This window comes from Pristiophorus japonicus, unplaced genomic scaffold (genome assembly GCF_044704955.1).
Source record: "Pristiophorus japonicus isolate sPriJap1 unplaced genomic scaffold, sPriJap1.hap1 HAP1_SCAFFOLD_1354, whole genome shotgun sequence".
NCBI lineage: Eukaryota > Metazoa > Chordata > Chondrichthyes > Pristiophoridae > Pristiophorus > Pristiophorus japonicus.
In genome coordinates, this window is record NW_027251023.1 from 51,817 (window position 1) to 72,474 (window position 20,658).

At 51.3% G+C, this 20,658-nt stretch overlaps 1 protein-coding gene across 7 annotated transcripts in view; it reads right to left on the bottom strand.

The window, feature by feature from the left end:
* deaf1 (DEAF1 transcription factor) overlaps positions 1–1,898 on the bottom strand; it is a 46,548-nt gene extending 44,650 nt beyond the window's left edge. For 3 of the 7 annotated variants that reach the window (XM_070870382.1, XM_070870379.1, XM_070870386.1), the window contains exon 1: positions 1,705–1,758. Coding sequence is in view for 2 of the 7 variants with exons in the window: in XM_070870384.1 (XP_070726485.1) it covers positions 1,705–1,822 (118 nt within the window). In the remaining 5 variants the exon portion in view is untranslated. Of the gene's footprint in view, positions 1–414; positions 932–1,704 lie in introns of those variants that run through there. The other 4 variants (XM_070870384.1, XM_070870380.1, XM_070870383.1 and 1 more) reach the window with 4 other exon arrangements.
* Positions 1,899–20,658: the final 18,760 nt, after the last annotated feature.

Consider the following 20,658-nt stretch of genomic DNA (forward strand, 5'->3'; position numbering starts at 1 on the left):
AGAGTCAAGCACGTTGGTGTGGGACTGGAGTCACATATAGGCCCAGGTCAGGTAAGGACAGCAGGGTTCCTCTCCTGAAGGACATCAGTGAACCAATATCCAAATGGCCCCAGGCCCAGAAGATCGATTAGGGTCAGGGGTACAGCTCTGTGGCGGGAGGCAGTCCCAACAAACCAAGTCACATCCCAATTCCACAGATACAGAAAATGAGGGTAACTATCAATTTTCCCTTCAATTTGAGTCTGCGGCCCCTTTAGACCACCCTCTGCCTGCGTGTCTAAGTTTGGATTCATGTCCCTTATCCTTGTGTTAGTATTGATTTTTTTCTCTGGAAGGCAGTTGATGTGTTCCCTTTAAACACTTCAATAGTGTCATCTCCAAGTCATCTGTTTCCAACTTCAGCATGCCTCATACCTTCCATCTTTATCCTGGATCAAGTATCAATCTCATTGTCTCAGTATCGTTGCCATCGTTTGTGCCCTCTCCCAGTGTCCCTGTGAGGTACAGTACCTGGAACTGAGGGACACACTAGTGCTTTGTACAAGTAGATGTGACACTCCCTGGGACCCTTATCACCCCAAATGGCAGCCACTGTGTTCGTCACCAGCCCAGCTTGCTGCTTACAAGCATAAAACATTCCTGGAAACATGACAGACGTCCTCCAGCAATTACATAGTATTTACAGCACAGAAACAGGCCATTCAGCCCAACAGGTCTGTGCCAGTGTTTATGCTCCACACAAGCCTCCTTCCACCCTACCAGCATAACCTTCTACTCCTTTCTCACTTGTGTTTTTCTAGCTTCCCCTTAAATGAATCTCTGCAATTCACCTCAACCATTCCCTGTGGCAGCGATTTCCACATTCTCACCACTCTCTGGATAAAGAAGTTTCTCCTGAATTCCCGATTGGATTTATTAGTGACGTTTTACATTTATGGACCCAAGTTCGGATCTCACCTCTCTACCCGCAGGACCTCCAACCCACCGTAACCCTTCATTTCGGCCCCCATACCCCATTGCCCTCACCATCCCCCTGAAGCTCCGTACCTCACTCCCCACCCCACTCCTCATCCCCCGATTCCCCAACCCCCTCACCGCACCACCATACCACTCACACCCTGTACCCAATCACCCCCCTCGCAGTCGAACCCCCATCACCCCCCTGTACTCCAACCCCCTCAGCTCATTCCCCCGTACCCCATACCTTATTCCCACCCCCTATCCCATCACCACCCCCCCATACCCCACCTACCCTCACCCCCATACCCCAACACTGTATCCCATCACCCCCCCTGTACCCCAACCCCATAACCACCCCCCTCACCTCAGCACCGTATTCCCCCCAATATTCCTCAGTCCCCCTCCTGATACCGCACCCATCCCATTCCCTTCACACCACCACCCCCCATACCCCAATGCCCTCACCTAACCACCGTACCCCTTCACCCCCCAACTATCCCCCTGCCCCGAGCTGTGGGCCTCGGGCTCAGTGAGCGGGCCCCAAGCAACCCTCCCGCCTCTTTCACCGCCCAATGTGGGAGGGCGGACAGGAGGAGGCCGGGCCGGGAGCCGAAGCGCTTCGGGCCGGCTCGGCTCCACTCGGCTCGGCTTTCCCCGGCGGCCCCCGAGCCGCTCGGCCGCTTTATTTTTATTTATTGTTTTATTGTCGGCGGGGCCCTCTCCCCGCCCGCCCGCCGCACTCGCCTGCGAAACCGCCCTCGCCTGCACTCGGCAGCTGCTCGGCCATGTCGATCGGCGCTTCCCCCATCACCGACACAGCCGTCACTTCAGGCGGATCCATGCCGAGCCCCTTCGCCTCCATCGCCGCCTCGCCGAGCGGCCCCGAGTCTCCCGCCGAGCCCGAGCCGAATCCTTGAGCCGGAGCCGAGTGGTCCCACCGAATCCGAGTCCTCCCGCCGAGCCCGAGCCGAATGGTCCAGCCGAGCCCGAGCGATGACGAACACAAGCGATGACGAACCCGAGATCCGAGCGATGACGGACCCAAGAGCCGAGCGATGACGAACCCGAGACCCGAGCGATGACGTTCCAGAGACCCAAGCGATGACGAACCCGAGACGAGCCGAGTTCTCCCACCGAATCGTCCGGCCGAGCCCGAGTCTTCCAGTCGAACCCGAGCCGAGCGATCCCGAGCCCGCGCCGAGATCTCCCGCCCAGCCGAGCCGAGCTTGAGGAAGGAGGTTGAGGAGAATGTTCCCCCCGATGGTGCTGGGTCTGGGGTCTGGGGTCTGGGACTCACTGCCTGGCAGGGTTGTGGACACACAAACCCTCAGCACATTTAAAGGGACAGACAGGGTAGGATAAATAAAACATTATTTATCTCAATACTGGGCTCAATACTGCAGAAACCCCAGGGGGAATATAGAAAGTGCAGGGGTGAAATTAAGACGGAAATTAGGAAAGCAAAGAGAGAGCATAAAAAAATGTTGGCAAGTAAAATCAGGGAAATCCCAAAGATGTTTTATAAATACATTATGAGCAAGACGATAATTAGAAAGGATGGGGCCTGTTATAGACCATAATCTGTGTGTGGAGGCTGAAGACGTGGGTATGGTTCTTAATGAATACTTTGCATCTGTTTTCACAAAAGGAGAGGGATGATGCAGACTTTGCAATGAGGAAGGAGGAGTGTGAAATATTAGATGAGATAAACATAGTGAGAGAGGAAGTATTAAGAAGCTTAGCAGCTGTAAGAGTGGATAAATCCCCAGGCCCGATGAAATGTATCCCTGGCTGTTAAAAGAAACATTGAAAATAGGTGCAGGAGTAGGCCATTCGGCCCTTCGAGCCTGCAGCACCATTCAATAAGATCATGGCTGATCATTAACCTCAGTACCCCTTTCCTGCTTTCTCTCCATACCCCTTGATCCCTTTAGCTGTAAGGGCCATATCTAACTCCCTCTTGAATATATCCAATGAGCTGGCATCAACAACTCTCTGCGGCAGGGAATTCCACAGGTTAACAACTCTCTGAGTGAAGAAGTTCCTCCTCATCTCAGTCCTAAATGGCTTAACCCTTATCCTTAGACTGTATCCCCTGGCTCTGGACTTCCCCAACATTGGGATCATTCTTCCCACATCCAACCTGTCCAGTCCCGTCAGAATCTTATATGTTTCTATGAGATCCCCTCTCACCTTCGAAACTCCAGTATATAAAGGTTCAGTCGATCCAGTCTCTCCTCATATGTCAGTCCTGCCATCCTAGGAATCAGTCTGGTGAACGTTCGCTGCACTCCCTCGATAGCAAGAATATACTTCCTCAGATTAGGAGACCAAAACTGAACACAATATTCCAGGTGAGGTCTCACCAAGGCCCTGTACAATTACAGTAAGACCTCCCTGCTCCTAAACTCAAATCCCCTAGCTATGAAGGTCAACATACCATTTGCCTTCTTCACCGCCTGCTGTACCTGCATGCCAACTTTCAATGACTGATGAACCATGACACCCAGGTCTCGTTGCACCTCCCCTTTTCCGAATCTGCCGCCATTCAGATATTATTCTGCCTTCGTGTTTTTGCCCCCAAAGTGGATAACCTCACATTTATCCACATTGTACTGCATCTGCCATGCATTTGCCCACTCGCCTACCCTGTCCAAGTCACCCTGCAGCCTCTTAGCATCCTCCTCACAGCTCACACCGCCACCCAGCTTAGTGTCATCTGAAAACTTGGAGATATTACACTCAATTCCTTCATCTAAATCATTAATGTATATTGTAAAGACCTGGGGTCCCAGCACTGAGCCCTGCGGCACCCCACTGGTCACTGCCTGTCATTCTGAAAAGGACCTATTTATCCCGACTCTGCTTCCTGCCTGCCAACCAGTTCTCTACCACGTCAGTACATTACCCCCAATACCATATGCTTTGATTTTGCACACCAATCTCTTGTGTGGGACCTTGTCAAAAGCTTTTTTAAAGTCCAAATACACCACATCCATTGGTTCTCCCTTGTCCACTCTACTAGTTACATCCTCAAAAAATTCCAGAAGATTTGTCAAGCATGATTTCCCTTTCATAAATCCATGATGACTTGGACCGATCCTGTCATTGCTTTCCAAATGCGCTGCTATTTCATCTTTAATAATTGATTCTAACATTTGCCCCACCACTGATGTCAGGCTAACTGGTCTATAATTGCCCGTTTTCTCTCTCCTTTTTTAAAAAGTGGTGTTACATTAGCTACCCTCCAGTCCATAGGAACTGATCCAGAGTCGATAGACTGTTGGAAAATGATCACCAATGCATCCATTATTTCTTTGGCCACTTCCTTAAGTACTCTGGGATGCAGACTATCAGGCCCCAGGGATTTATCGGCCTTCAATTCCATCAATTTCCCGCCTAATAAGGATATCCTTCAGTTCCTCCTTCTCACTAGACCCTCGGTCCCCTAGTACTTCTGGAAGGTTATTTGTGTCTTCCTTTGTGAAGACAGAACCAAAGTATTTGTTCAATTGGCCTGCCATTTCTTTGTTCCCCATTATAAATTCACTTGAATCTGACTGCAAGGGACCTACGTTTGTCTTCTCTAATCTTTTTCTCTTCATATAGAAGCTATATAAGCTTTTGCAGTCAGTTTTTATATTTCCAGAAAGCTTCCTCTCAAACTCTCTTTTCCCCCTCCTAATTAAACCCTTTGTCCTCCTCTGCTGAATTCTAAATTTCTCCCAGTCCTCAGGTTTTCTGCTTTTTCTGGCCAATTTATATATCTTTTCCTTGGATTTAAGAGAAGCAAAAGAGGAAATAGCAGAGGCTCTGACCATCATTTTCCAATCCTCTCTGGCTACAGGTGTGGTGCCGGAGGACTGCTAACATGGTACTTTTGTTTTAGAAGAGAGAAAGGGATAGACCGAGTAATTACAGGCCAGTTGGCCTAACCTCAGTGGTAGGAAAAGTATTGGAAAAAATCTGACGGACAGGATAAATCTTCATTTAGAAGGACACGGATTAATCAAGGACAGTCAGCATGGATTTGCTGAGCACTGCCCCCCCGGTCATCAAAATCCACGGCGCAGTCTTGGACAACGTGGACCACTTTCCATACCTCGGGAGCCTAACCACTTTCCATACCTCGTGAGCCTATTATCAGCAAGGGCAGACATTGATGACGAGATCCAACACGGCCTCCAGTGTGCCAGCACAGCCTTCGGTCGCCTGAGGAAGAGAGTGTTTGAAGACCAGGATCTCAAATCTGGCACCAAGCTTATGGTCTATAAGGCAGTAGTGATACCTGCCCTCCTATATGGCTCAGAGACATGGATTATATACAGCAGAGACTTAAAAGCGTTGGAGAAGTATCACCAGTGCTGCCTCCGCAAGATCCTGCAAATCCACTGGGAGGACAGACGCACCAACGTCAGTGTTCTCGCTCAGGCCAACATCCCCAGCATCAAAGCACTGACCACACTCGACCAGCTCCGTTGGGCCACATCGTCCGCATGCTCGACACGAGATTCCCTAAGCAAGTGCTCTACTCTGAACTCCTACACTACAAGAGAGGCCCAGGTGGGCAGAGGAAACGTTACAAGGACAACCTTAAAGCCTCCTTGATAAAGTGCAATATCCCCACCGGCACCTGGGAATCCCTGGCCCAAGAGCGCCCAAAGTGGAGGAAGAGCATCCGGGAGGGCGCTGAGCACCTCGAGTCTCGTTGCCGAGAGCATGCAGAAACCAAACGCAGTCAGCGGAAGGAGCGTGCGGCAAACCAGACTCCCCACCCACTCTTTCCTTCAACTACTGTCTGTCCCACCTGTGACAGAGACTGTAATTCCCACATTGGACTGTACAGTCACCTGAGAACTCACTTTTAGAGTAGAAACAAGTCTTCCTCGATTTCGAGGGACTGCCTATGATGATGATGTTAAGAGAAGGTCGAATCTGACTAACTTGATTTAATTTTTTGAGGGGGTAACAAGGAGGGTCGATGAGGGTAGTGTATTTGATGTAGTGTATATGGATTTTAGCAAGACTTTTGATAAGGTCCCACATGGCAGACTGGTCACAAAAGTAAAAGCCTATGGGATCCAGGGCAAAGTGGCAAGTTTAATCCAAAATTGGCTTAGTGACAGGAAGCAAAGGGTAATGTTTGACGGGTGCTTTTGTGACTGGAAGGCTGTTTCCAGGGCTCACTACTAGGTCCCTTGCTTTTTGTGCTATGTATCAATGCTTTAGACTTGAATGTCGGGGTATGATTAAGAAGTTTGCAGATGATACAACAATTGGCCATGTGAGGTAATGCATTTGGGGAGGGCTAACAAGGCAAGGGAATATACAATAAATGGTAGGACATTGAGAAGTGTTGAGGAACAGAGGGACCTTGGAGTGCAAGGGAGAAAGAGGGAATCGGAAGGGGGAAGAGAGGATCAGAGGGAGGGGCGAGAAGGTCAGGAACTCGGCGGGGTGGGGGTGGGGGCAGAGGGTAAAGAGCACGCAGAGCAAGGTGGGGATGGGGGAAGAATGTGATCCAGGTCTACAGGTGAGGTTTGAGAGCGAGAACGTTATCCAGATGGTAAGACGGATCACGTTCTTCCAGCCCACCCCCTTCCCACCCACACCACGTTTTCCCTCTCCTCCCAGACACCCGGTTGATTTCTCGCAAAGCTCGGTGCACGTGTGGCAAGTGACATAATCGGCCTGGATGAAATCCGGAAGTCACGACACTGTCACAATTCACTTCATACCCAATAAACCTGTTAACAATCCGTAACCCACACACAATGCCCCATCTATGGCGGGGTCAGAGGAGGTCGGAGAAGGTCTGGAACTCTGGGGGATGCGGGAAGTGGGTCAGAAACCTGGGGGCAGAGGTCAGGAACTTGCGTGGGGAGGGAAAAAGTCAGAAACGCAGGGGGGGGGGAGGAGGAAGGTTAGGAACTTGGTCGGGGGGGGTCATGAACTTGTTTGGGGGGTGGGAGAAGATCTTAACCCCTGAGGGTGAGCCCTGCCGATCCTATGCGAGCTCTGTTCTGTCTGGAGCCTGGCAGTCAGAACAGTTCAAATTACACTTTGCAAAGTACTTGATTACTTAGGCAGGCAGGATCTAATTACACATTCCAGAAAAACTGCTGAGTGTTTCTTGTCCTCCAAGGGGACCAATCAGAAATATGGTGTTGGAAATAAACACAACCTTTAATGTCTCATCCCAAAGACCGCACCTCCCATAATCCAGCACTCCCTCGGTCCTGCCCCTGCGACAGTGCGTCGCTCCCGCCCCTCCGACAGTGCGTCGCTCCCTCGGTCCTGCCCCTCCGACAGTGCGTCACTCCCTCAGTACTGTCCCTCCGACAGTGCATCGCTCCCTCAGTACTGCCCCTCCGACAGTGCGGCGCTCCCTCAGTACTACCCTTTCAACAGTGCAGCACTCCCTCAGTACTGCCCCTCCGACAGTGCAGCGCTCCCTCAGTACTACACTGGGAGTGTCTGCATGGATTTTGTGCTCAAGTCTCTTGAGTGGGACTTGAACCCACGACCTTCTGACTCAGAGGCGAGGGTGCTACCAACTGAGCCACGGCCGACACACAAGGTAGCCATTTGACCCATGATGCCTGTTCTGGCTCTGAAAGAGCTATCCAATTAGTTCCACTTCCCAGTTTTTTCCTGATAATCTTTCAAATTAATTCCCTTCAAATAAATTGCCTTTTAAAAGTACTTTTTGGTAGAGTGTTCCGGATCTCAGTAACCCTCTGTGTGAAGAAATTTCTGCTCATTTCCTTTCTTGATCGTTTCCATTTATTTTAAATCTATGACCTCTGGTTACCGACCCTCCTACTAAAGGGAACAATTTCTCCCTACTTACTCTATCAAAACTCATAATTTTGAATTATTAGGTCTCCCCTTCTCTGCTCCAAGGAGAACACCAGCTTCTCCAGTCTCTCCACATAACTGTAATCCCTCATCCCTTGTAATGTCCCAGTAAACCTATTCTGTACCCTCTCCAAGGCTTTGACATCCTTCCTAAAGTGCAGTGCCCAGAAATGGACACAATACTCCAGCTGAGGCCGAACCAGAGATTTGTAAAGGTTTAGCATAGCCTCCTTGTTGTTGTATTCAGTGCCCCCATTTACAAAGTTAAGGATCCCCTGCACTTTCTGAACCACCTTATCAATTTGTCTTTCAAAAATTTGTGACTATGCACCCAGAGTTCCCTCTGCTTTTGCACCCACTCAAAATAATATAATTTCGATTATCTTGCCTCGTTATGTTGTTCTGCCCCAAAGTGCATCACTTCACATTAAATTGCAAATGCCCTGTGACTGCCCATTTTACCAGTCTCTCTCGATGTCCTCCTGCAGTCTGTTAATATCCTCATCACTATTTACTATGCTGCCAAGTTTTATATCATCTGCAAACGTTGAAATTGCACTCCCGATACCCACATCCAGGTCATTTATATACAACAAGGTAAGCAATGGTCCTAATACCCACCCCTGGGGAACCCCACTGCACATTCCTCTCCTGTCAGAAAAACATCCGTTCACCATTACTCTCTGCCTCCTGTCCTTTAGCCAACTTCGTACCCAAGTTACCAGCGTCCGTTTAATCCCATGTGCTTCTACTTTCTGATTAAGTCTGTTGTGTGGCCCTTTATCAAACACCTTTTCAAAGTCCATATATACAGCATCTACTGCACTACTGTCATCAACCCTCTCTGTTAATTCATCAAAGAACTCAATCGGGTTAGTCAGATACAATTCGCCTTTTACAAATCCCTGCTGGCTGTCCCTCATTAACCCACGCTTCTCCAAATGAGAATTAATTTTGCCATTGGCAATGGTCATTAGCAGTTTTCCACCACGCGCTTGATTGACCCTCCATCTATCACCTTAAACATTCACTCCCCCCACCACCGGCACACCGTGGCTGCAGTGTGTACCATCTACAAGGTGCACTGCAGCAACTCGCCAAGGCTTCTTCGACAGCACCTCCCAAACCCACGACCTCTACCACCGAGAAGGACAAGGACAGCAGGCGCTTGGGAGCACCATCACCTGTATGTTTCCCTTCAAGTTACACACCATCCTGACCTGGAAATATATCACTGTTCCTTCATCGTCTCCAGGTCAAAATCCTGGAACTCCCTCCCTAACAGCACTGTGGGAGCACCTTCACCACACGGACTGCAACGGTTCAAGAAGGCGGCTCACCACCACCTTCTCAAGGGGCAATTAGGGATGGGCAATAAATGCCGGCCTTGCCAGCAACGTCCACATCCCAGGAATGAATTAAAAATAATATTTTTTTCTAAATGATTTTTCCCCCTGTTAAGTCCTGACTCTAATGCACTGACTTACACGAGACACATGCTGAAGTCAAGGTCACTCAGGACCTGCACCTTTAATTCCAGCTCTCCAGTGCTGCACTTGCCTGAGACCTCCCTTTATATACCTCAGTGGGACAGGTATGGAGTGTCTCCTGCAAGTGCACCCCTGGTGGTAAGATATGCTTATTGTTACAGGTCATATCCAGTTACAGTCATGTATAGCATGGTAAGATACAGTTATATACAGTTGATAGGTCCTTACTATACAGTATAAATGCACACGAGGCCCATGCTTGAGAGGTCAGTCTGTGACCTGTCCTTTATTCCTTCGCACTCCAAGTGATGAAGCTGGGTGGAGCTTCCCCTTTTATACCTGAAGGCCCAGGTTAGGAGTGTCGCCCACCTAGTGGTCATTGTTCTCACGGTGTACAACTTAGGTCAGATTATACATGGGTTACAATGCTGGTTGAATACATGACATTACCTCCCCCGCCAAAGTCTTATTGGGATCACAGGTTGAGTCTCTCTGGTGGTTTACGCTCTCTTGTAGAGCGCCTGAGTTGGGGCTCCGGTTGTTGGGCGCTGGCCTGAGTGTCTGCTGTTTGCGGTGCCTCAGGCCTATCCGGACGGCCCACAGTGACTGGGCTCTCCTCCCTTTGTTTCCGGTGTTCGGTCACCTGTGGAGGAGTGAACTCTACGTTGTGTTCTTCCTCTGCTTCTTCTATGGGGTTGCTGAACCTCCTTTTTGTTTGATCCACGTGTTTGCGGCAGATTTGTCCATTGGTAAGTTTAACTACCAGAATCCTATTTCCCTCTTTGGCAATCACAGTGCCTGCGAGCCATTTGGGCCCTGCAGCATAGTTGAGGACAAAAACAGGATCATTTACATCAATACATCGCGCCCTCGCATTCCTGTCATGGTAGCCATATTGTGGCTCGCACCTGCTCTCGACAATTTCTTTCATGGTGGGGTGTATAAGGGATAATCAGGTTTTGAGCGTCCTTTTCATTAGCAGCTCTGTGGGTGGAACCCCTGTGAGCGAGTGTGGTTGGGATCTATAGGCCAACAGGAGGCGTGATAAGCGTCTTTGTAGTGAATCCCCTTGGATTCTGAGCATCCCCTGTTTGATTATCTGCACTGCTTGTTCTGCCTGGCCATTTGAGGCCGGCTTGAACGGTGCCGTTCTGACATGGTTAATTCCATTGCCTGCCATGAAGTCCTGGAATTCAGTGCTTGTGAAGCACGGGCCATTGTCGCTGACCAAGATGTCCGGTAGACCGTGGGCGGCGAACATTGCCCGTAGACTTTCTACCGTGGCAGAGGATGTGCTTGAATTTAAAATGTCACACTCGATCCATTTGGAGTAGGCGTCTACTACAACCAAAAACATTTTTCCCATGAAAGGACCTGCGTAGTCCACATGGATGTGTGACCAAGGCTTGGGGGGCCATGGCCAGGGGCTAAGGGGGGCTTCCCTGGGTGCATTGCCCAGCTGAGCACACGTGTTGCACCTGCGAACACAAAGTTCCAGATCTGCGTCTATCCCTGGCCACCAAACGTGTGACCTGGCAATTGCCTTCATCATGACAATGCCCGGGTGCTCATTGTGGAGTTCTCTGATGAACACCTCTCTGCCCATCTGGGGCATGACTACGCAGTTTCCCCACAGTAGGCAATCGGCCTGAATCGAGAGTTCATCCGTGCTCCTGTGAAATGGTTTAAATTCCTCAGGGCATGCCCTGTACGTGGCTGCCCAGTCCCTGTTCAGGACACATTTCTTGACTAGAGACAATAGCGGGTCTCTATTTGTCCAGACTTTAATCTGACGGGCTGTCACGGGTGAGCCTTTGCTTCCGAAAGCTTCAACAGCCATGACCATCTCCGCAGCATGCTCGGTAGCCCCTTCAGTGGTTGCTAGTGGGAGCCTGCTGAGTGCATCGGCACAGTTTTCGGTGCCCGGTCTGTGCCAAATTGTATAATCATAGGCGGCTAATGTGAGTGCCCACCTCTGTATGCAGGCCGATGCGTTTGCATTTATGGCCTTGTTGTCGGCCAAAAGGGACGTTAGGGGTTTGTGATCTGTCTCCAGCTCAAATTTCCTGCCAAACAGGTACTGGTGCATTTTCTTTACAGCATATACACATGCGAGCGCCTCCTTTTCTACCATCCCGTAACCCCTTTCTGCCTGGGACAGACTCCTGGAGGCATAAGCTACCGGCTGTAACTGACCCTTGACATTGACATGCTGCAACACACACCCGACACCATAGGATGACGCATCGCACGTTAACACAAGTTTCTTACATGGGTCGTATAGTGTTAACAGAGTGTTGGAACATAACAAATTGTGTGCTCTATTAAAAGCCCTTTCCTGGCTGTCCCCCCAGACCCATTCGCGACCTTTGCGTAGGAGCACGTGTAGCGGTTCTAGCAGCGTGCTCAATTTGGGAAGAAAGTTACCAAAATAGTTCAGGAGCCCCAGGAACGAACGCAGCTCCGTCGTGTTACGGGGTCTGGGTGCTCTCTGGATCGCTTCCGTCTTGGACGCAGTAGGGCTAATCCCGTCTGCTGCCACTCTCATCCCCAGGAATTCTACCTCTGGAGCTAGGAAGACGCACTTCGCCTTTTTCAGTCGCAGCCCTGCCCGGTCCAGTCTGCGTAGCACCTCCTCCAGGTTGTGGAGGTGTTCTTCAGCATCGTAACCCGTGATGAGGATGTCGTCCTGAAAAACCACCGTCCCTGGAATCGACTTGAGGAGGCTTTCCATTTTTCGTTGGAAGATCGCGGTGGCCGAGCGAATCCCGAACGGACATCTGTTGTACTCAAACAACCCCTTGTGTGTCGTGATGGTGGTCAGCTTCTTCGACTCACTCGCCAGCTCCTGGGTCATGCAAGCTGAGGTCAGGTCCAATTTTGAAAATTTTGCCACCGGAAAGCGTCGCAAAGAGGTCCTCCGCTCTCGGTAGCGGATACTGGTCTTGGAGTGACACCCGATTGATGGTGGCTTTGTAATCACCACATATCCTGACCGACCCATCGCCTTGAGCACCGGCACAATCGGGCTCGCCCAGTCACTGAATTCGACTGGCGAGATGATGCCTTCCCTCAGCAGGCGGTCCAATTCGCCTTCTATCTTTTCCCGCATCATGTACGGCACCATTCTGGCCTTGTGGTGTACTGGCCTGGCGTCCGGGTTTATGTGAATCACTACCTTGGCCCCCATGAAAGTGCCAATGCCAGGTTGAAATAGTGAGTTAAATTTGTCCAGGACCTGTGAGCATGATACTCGCTCCACAGAGGAAATTGCATTGACATCGCCCCATTTCCAGTTCATGACAGCAAGCCAACTCCTCCCCAGTAGTGCGGGACCGTCCCCTGGGACAATCCAGAGTGGCAACCTGTTCTCTGAATCTTTGTGGGTCATAACTACCGTGGCGCTGCCTAGCACCGGAATGATCTGCTTTGTTTAAGTCCATAGCTGTGCATCAATCGGCGATAATTTTGGCCTCCTGGCCTTGGACGCCCACAACTTTTCGAACTGTTTGATACCCATCAGAGACTGGCTGGCCCCCGTGTCTAGCTCCATTGATACTGGGATGCCATTGAGGAGCACTTTCGTCGTTATCGGTGGCATCCTGGTGTATGAACTGTATATGTGCTCCGCATGAACTCGCTGAACTTCAGCTTCCAGCGATTTCCCCCAGCGTTCATTTCTGCAAGTATTTTGCTCATCTCTGCAAACTCCGGCTGAGTGTGTGCCTTCATGCCTCCAACATGAGCTGTTGTTGGTAACAAATGGTCCCTTGCCAGTCAATTGTCCCTGACTGCCCCTGTTATTGTCCTTGAGTGCGCCATTAACAAGTGTTGATGTCCCCATTACTGGCCGCATTGTCCCTTGCAATGGCGTGAATCGCCGTTCAGCTTGCCATTGTCTCTGTCGAACTCCCCCTCTGGGTTTGACTACATGTTGGGGCATGCCCGATTGCCCCTGTCTGCCTGGAGAACTGTGTGCTGCTTTAACAATGTTGAATCTCTGTCCCAACCATTCCTTAACACAGTACCTCTCGTCTGTTCTGCTAGTGGCCATGCTCGCGTGATTTAAATCCCAGTTTCCCGTCGCCATTGATAGATCCTTACTATACAGTATAAATGCACACGAGGCCCATGCTTGAGAGGTCAGTCTGTGACCTGTCCTTTATTCCTTAGCACTCCAAGTGATGAAGGTGGGTGGAGCTTCCCCTTTTGTACCTGAAGGCCCAGGTTTGGAGTGTCTTCCACCTAGTGGTCATTGTTCTCACAGTGTACAACTTAGGTCAGATTATACATGGGTTACAATGCTGGTTGAATACATGACAACAGTAATGTGAGATACATGACATCACCCTCCCCCAAGGTCTTATTGCCTTTATAGGTTCAGTCTCTCAGGTGGTCTGCGCTCTCGCATGGAGCGTCTTAGTTGTGGTTCAGTTGTTTGCCTTGGTGCCTGTGTTTCGTTCGGTGTGGTTGCTGGTATCTCGCCTGGGCTGTCTGTTTCGTTCGGTATGATTGCTGGTGTCTCGGCTGGGCTGTCTGTTGAGACTGCCCTTTCCTCAGGTTGTTCCACCTGTCTGTCCACCAGGTGTGGTGTGAGTTCCACGTTGTAGTCTGCCTCTGGTTCTTCAGTGTTATCAGTGAATCTACTTTTTACTTGGTCTACATGCCTCCGGCAAGTTTTGCCATTGTCCATTTGTACAACCAGTAGCTTGCTTCCCTCTTTGTCTGTTACTGTCCCTGCAAGCCATTTGGGACCCCGGCCATAGTTTAGCACAAGCACTTTGTCCCCTATCTCATTCCACCTCCCCCTCAAATTTCGGTCATGGTACTCGGTTAGCTTTTGACGCTTCGCCTCAACAATTTCATGTATGTCTGGGAGGATTAACGAGAGCCTGGTCTTTAAGGTTCGTTTCATCAATAGTTGCGCGGGGGGAACCCCAGTCAACGAATGCGGACGAGATCTGTATGCCAGCAGTAGTTACGACAGGCGGCTCTGCAGCATGGGACCTTGGATTCTGAGCATGCCTTGTTTAATGATCTGTACTGCTCGCTCCGCCTGGCCATTGGAGGCCAGCTTGAAGGGTGCAGTCTTAACGTGTTTTTTACCGTGGTCAACAATAAAATCATGAAATTCTGCACTGGTGAAGCACGGACAATTATCACTGACCAATATGCCAGGAATGCCGTGCGTTGCAAACATGGTTCTAAGGCTCTCCACAGTGGTGGAGGTGGTGCTCGAGTTTAAAATGGTGCACGCGATCCATTTAGAAAATGCATCAACAACTACGAGGAACATTTTGCCCATGAATGGGCCCGCATAGTCTACATGCACCCGCGACCACGGTTTTGTGGGCCAGGGCCTTAGGGGGGCCTCCCTGGGGGCATTACTGAGTTGGGCACAAATGGTGCACCTACCGGACGCAGAGCTCCAAGTTCGCATCAATGCCAGGCCACCAGACATGAGATCTGGCTATGGCCTTCATAAGGACGATCCCTAGGTGCTTGCGATGGAGCTCCCGGACAAACGCCCCCCTGCCTCGTAAGGGCAAAACTACTCGGCTGCTCCACATCAGGCAGTCTGCCTGTAGTGAGAGTTCATGCATGCGCCTATGGAAGGGTTTGACCTCCTTGGGGCAGGCATCGCGAGCCTCTGCCCAGTCACCAGTTAAAACGCATCTTTTAACTTGAGATAACGTGGGGTCGCTGGCCGTCCAGGCTCTGATTTGGCGAGCCGTCATGGGCGAACCTGTGGATTCAAAGGCATTGATTGCCATGACTATCTCACAGTCCTGTTCGTCGGACCCTTCTGTGGTCGCCAGGGGTAGCCTACTAAGCGCCTGTCTGTGCCTTATCGTGTAGTCGGAAGCCGCCAGCATGAGTGCCCACCGCTGAATGCGCGCCGGGGCATTGGCGTTTATTGCCTTGCTCTCGGATAGTAGGGACGTGAGGGGTTTGTGGTCGGTTTCTAACGCAAACTTGGCCCCGAAAAGATATTGGTGCATCTTTTTGACACCGTACACGCACGCGAGCGCCTCCTTCTCAACCATACCGTACTCGCGCTCCGCCCGCGAGAGTGACCTGGAGGCATAAGCAATAGGCTGCAATTTACCAGCATCATTGACGTGCACCCGACTCCGTACGCTGACGCATCACACGTAAGGACTAACTTTTTACCTGGGTCAAAAAAGGCTAAAACACTCTTGGAACATAGGAGGTTGCGTGCCTTATTGAAGGCGCGTTCTTGGTAGTCCCCCCAAAACCATTTGCATCCCTTCCTGAGTAGCACGTGGAGAGGTTCCAGCAGCGTGCTCAAGTTCTGCATAAAGTTCCCAAAGTAATTGAGTAGCCCGAGAAAGGCGCGCAGTTTCAAGACATTCTGGGGCCTGGGTGCCAGGCGAATCGCTTCGGTTTTGGATTCGGTTGGGCGGATTCCATTAGCGGCAATCCTTCTGCCCAAAAATTCAACCTCAGGCGTGAGAAACAGACACTTGGATTTATTAACTCTTAGGCCTACCCGATCCAATCGACTTAGTATTTCCTCAAGATTGCGGAGATGGGAGTCGGTGTCCCTGCCCGCGATGAGTATGTCATCTTGAAACACAACCGTCCCCGGGATGGACTTGAGCAGACTCTCCATGTTGCGCTGGAATATAGCAGCTGCCGACCTGATGCCGAATGGGTATCGATTGTACACAAAGAGGCCTTGATGTGTGTTGATGGTGGTGAGTAGCTTAGACTCTTCGGTCAGTTCTTGCGTCATATACGCAGATGTGAGGTCAAGTTTCGAGAAAAGTTTTCCTCCAGCCAACATGGCAAATAGGTCCTCCACTCTGGGCAGCAGGTATTGGTCCTGTAGGGAGACTCTGTTTATGGTAGACTTGTAATCCCCACAGATTCGCACGGATCCATCAGGCTTCATGACGGTGATGATGGGGCTTGCCCAGTCGCTGAATTCCACGGGAGAAATTATGCCTTCCCGCAGAAGCCGGTCCAGTTCGTTTTCAATCTTTTCCCTCATCACATAAGGCACAGCTCTAGCCTTGTGATGGACCGGTCTGGCATTCTGTGTGATGTAGATTTTAACCTTTGAAGGTGCCCACACCTGGCTGAAAGAGATGTTCAAAACGGCTTAGAACTGTTGAGCAGGTGATCCGTTCCTCTGACGACATAGCGTGAACATCATCCCATTTCCAATTAAGTTCTGCTAGCCAGCTTCTCCCCAACAGGGCTGGGATGTCCCCGGGCACAATCCACAGGGAAAGTCGGTTCACCATCCCTTTGTGTGTGACCGAGAGCATGGTGCTGCCAAGGACTGAGACGATTTCTTTCGTGTAGGTCCTTAGTTTGGTGTCGATCTTTGTGAGTTTTGGTCTGTTGCTTTTGTGCGGCCACAGCTGTTCAAATTGTTGAACGCTCATGAGGGATTGACTGGCCCCCGTGTCCAGTTCCATGTTGATGAATATCCCATTGAGTAGAACGCTCATCATAATTGGAGGCGTCTTGGTGTAAGAACAGTGGACATTGATCGTGTTAACCCGCTGTACCTCGGCGTCCCGTGCACTGTCCCAACCATCTTCTGGTCCGCTTTCCGACACCAGCCGAGCTGCTGTTTTTCTGCACATGCGAGCCAAATGCCCTGTGTAGTTGCAGTTTCTGCAAATGGCATGCTGAAATCAACACACCCTGGTTGAGCGCCTTCCCCCACATCTCCAACACAGACTGTTTACATTGTTTCCGAAGGGTGAGCTGCGTCTGGCTGATCTCCCTTGAGCTTCTCTCAATCTGTTGTTGATTGCTCGCATTGTGGGTTGATGAGGTGTGATCGGCCGTTCATGTGGCCCTTGATTTTGATGGCTTCTGGCGCCACTGTCTGCTGTTGAAGGCCTGCTCTCCTGCCTTTGTCTATGTGTGGGGGTAGCGGTTTGTTTCACAATGTGAACCCCTTGTTCCGATGCCTCGTTGGTTGTCATACCCGAAGTATAGATCAGCCTCGTTTCTTCTTCGCCTGCCAAGAACGTCTGTGCGACCAGTGCTGCTGCCTCTAGAGTCAAGTTCTTAGTCTCTATAAGCTGTCGGAATATGCCTGCGTGGCCTACTCCTTCAATAAAAAAGTCTCTCAGTACTTCTCTCCTTAGTTCATCGGGGAACTCACATGAACTAGCCAGCCTCCGAAGTTCCGCCTCGAAGTCGGGTATGCTTTGGCCCGCACAGCGTCTGTAGTTGTAGAACCTGTGTCTGGCCATGTGTAGGCTGCTTGCTGGCTTCAGGTGGTTTCTCACCAGTGTACTCAAGTCCTCAAATTACTTGCTTGCTGGTTTCTCGGGTGCCAGCAGGTCTTTCATTAAAGCGTATGTTTTCGAGCCACAGCTGGTCAAGAGATGGGCTCTTCTCTTGTCTGCCTTATTGTCGCCCAACCAGTCTTTGGTCACAAAGCTTTGCTGGAGCCTTTCTATAAAGTCATCCCAATTGTCTCCAGCATTGTATTTCTTATCTGAGCTGTTGGTAGCCATTCTGTGGATTCTGTGATCCCGTAACTCGTCGCCGCTGTTAAGTCCTGACTCTAATGTACTGACTTACACGAGACATGCTGAAGTCAAGGTCACTCAGGACCTGCACCTTTAATTCCAGCCCTCCAGTGCTGCACTTTCCTGAGACCTCCCTTTATATACCTCAGTGGGACAGGTATGGAGTGTCTCCTGCAAGTGCACCCCTGGTGGTAAGGTATGCTTATTGTTACAGGTCATATCCAGTTACAGTCATGTATAGCATTGTAAGATACAGTTAAAAACAGTAATGTGAGATACAAGACACCCCCGTTTGCTGGTTCTTTGGGATATTTCGTAACAAGCTCAGCTGTAACTTTGCAAGCTACAAGCAGTGTTCAGAGAGTCTGTTTCTTGGGCTGAAGGAAGTTCTAATGTTCCATTGCCTTGGTTCCAACAGTTCATGGGCTGCAAACCACATCATAAAGGAACTAAGAGAATGCACTTCTCAATCAAATTCAATCTAATTCCTCTTGCACCCCAAAAATAATAAATGATGCATACTCAGCCTCTGATAGGGGATGTGGAAGGAGTCGTCAGCAGAGCGGCAGATACAATTCCAGCAAATTCCAAAAGAACAGCAAAAGCAAGGAGTGACTTCACAAGACTGCAGGATTGTTGGGTGAGTGTTAGCATTTTATTCTCTCTAACATAACTAGATAAACTAATTAATAGAACTATAAATAATCATGTGAATAAAGACTTTGAGAGAGCGGGAGAAGCGTTCGCAGATAAATGTAGGCCTGGCTTTTAAGACTCGGGGAGAAATTGGTCTTGTTTGCACCTCCCGTCAGCGCCTCCGGGGGGGATAATAAGATACAAATGGTTTTGCGACCAGGCGAGGCAAGGTCAGCGACTCCCACTAAATCCGACGGGGTTTTGCTGCGGTGGGACGGCGTTGCATCCGATCTCCTTCGCCACGAGATCGTGACATCATCGCTGGGCGAAAACAGTGGCAGCTGCAGGAGGCGTGCATCGGGCAGCCGGCCACTTCGGGAGCGATGTTTAAAGGCCAGGTGGCCAAGGTCAGTGAACAAAAAACCTACATTCTCTCTTGCAGGTTTTTTAGCGTGTGTCTGCCCACGATCGATCAGCCCACGCTCTGCTTGAGTGCCGGGCTGGTCAGGCGGGATTGCGGCTGCTGTTGTGCAGAAAGTACATTTTTTTCCCTTGGCAGAGACTGCGGCTAAGGGAGGGATCCTTTCAATGCGGCAGTGCTGCCCGGCCCAGTGTGCAGCGCTGCTCCACTCACCGCCGTGCCCCTCCTGCTGCCCATCATCCTGCCTCGCCCCCTGCCCATCGCGCTCCACTCACTGCCCGCCCCCTGCCCATCGTGCCCCACTCATCGCCCGCCCCCTGCCCATCGCACTCCACTCACCGCCCGCCCCCTTCCCATCGCATTCCATTCACCGCCCGCCCCTGCCCATCGCGCTCCACTCACTGCCCGCCCCCTGCCCATCGTGCCCCACTCATCGCCCGCCCCCTGGCCCATCGCACTCCACTCACCACCCGCCCCCTTCCCATCGCGTTCCACTCACCGCCCGCCCCCTTCCCATCGCGTTCCACTCACCGCCCGCCTCCTTCCCATCGCGTTCCACTCACCGCCCGCCCCCTGCCCATCGCACTCCACTCACCACCCGCCCCCTTCCCATCGCGTTCCACTCACCGCCCGCCCCTTCCCATCGCGTTCCACTCACCGCCCGCCTCCTTCCCATCGCGTTCCACTCACCGCCCGCCCCCTTCCCATTGCGTTCCACTCACCGCCCGCCCCCTGCCCATCGCGTTCCATTCACCGCCCGCCCCCTGCCCATCACGCTCCACACACTGCCCCAACCCCTGCCCATCGCGCTCCACTCACCGCCCGCCCCCTTCCCATCGCGCCCCACTCACCGCCCGCCCCCTTCCCATCGCGTTCCACTCACCGCCCGCCCCCTTCCCATCGCGTTCCACTCACCGCCCGCCCCTGCCCATCGCACTCCACTCACCGCCCACCCCCTGCCCATCGCGCCCCACTCACCACCCCATACCCTGCCCATCGCGCTCCACACGCTGCCCCGACCCCTGCCCATCGTGCTCCATTCACTGTCCTTGTACCATCAGCTAATGGGAACAGCCTTTCTCTGTCTACCTTTTCCAAACCCATCATAATCTTATGCACCTCAATCAGATCTCCCCTCAACCTCCTTTGCTCCAAGGAGAACAACCCAGCTTCTCCAGCCTAACCTTGTAGTTAAAATCCCTCATCCCTGGGACCATTCTGGTAAATCTCCTCTGCACCCTCTCAAGGACCTTCACATCCTTCCTAAAGTGTGGTGACCATCCTGGACACCCACGTGTGCAGGAAGTGTCGGCTGGAGGGGTTCGAGCTCTGGGTTTTGGAGCTTGTGCAGAGCTAGAGTCACTGCGGTGCATCCATGAGACTGAGAGCTTCGTGGATAGCATGTTTCAGGAGGTGGTCGCCCCGCAGCGTAAGAGTGTGCAGGCAGAGAGGGAATGGGTGACCGTCAGACAGACAAGGAGGACCAGGCAGGTAGTGTAGGAATTCTGTGTCTGACGGTCACCCATTCCCTCTCTGCCTGCACACTCTTATGCTGCGGGGCGACCACCTCCTGAAACATGCTATCCACGAAGCTCTCAGTCTCATGGATGCACCGCAGTGACTCTAGCTCTGCACAAGCTTCAAAACCCAGAGCTCGAACCCCTCCAGCCGACACTTCCTGCACACGTGGGTGTCCAGGACGGTCACCACACTTTAGGAAGGATGTGAAGGTCCTTGAGAGGGTGCAGAGGAGATTAAAAAGCAT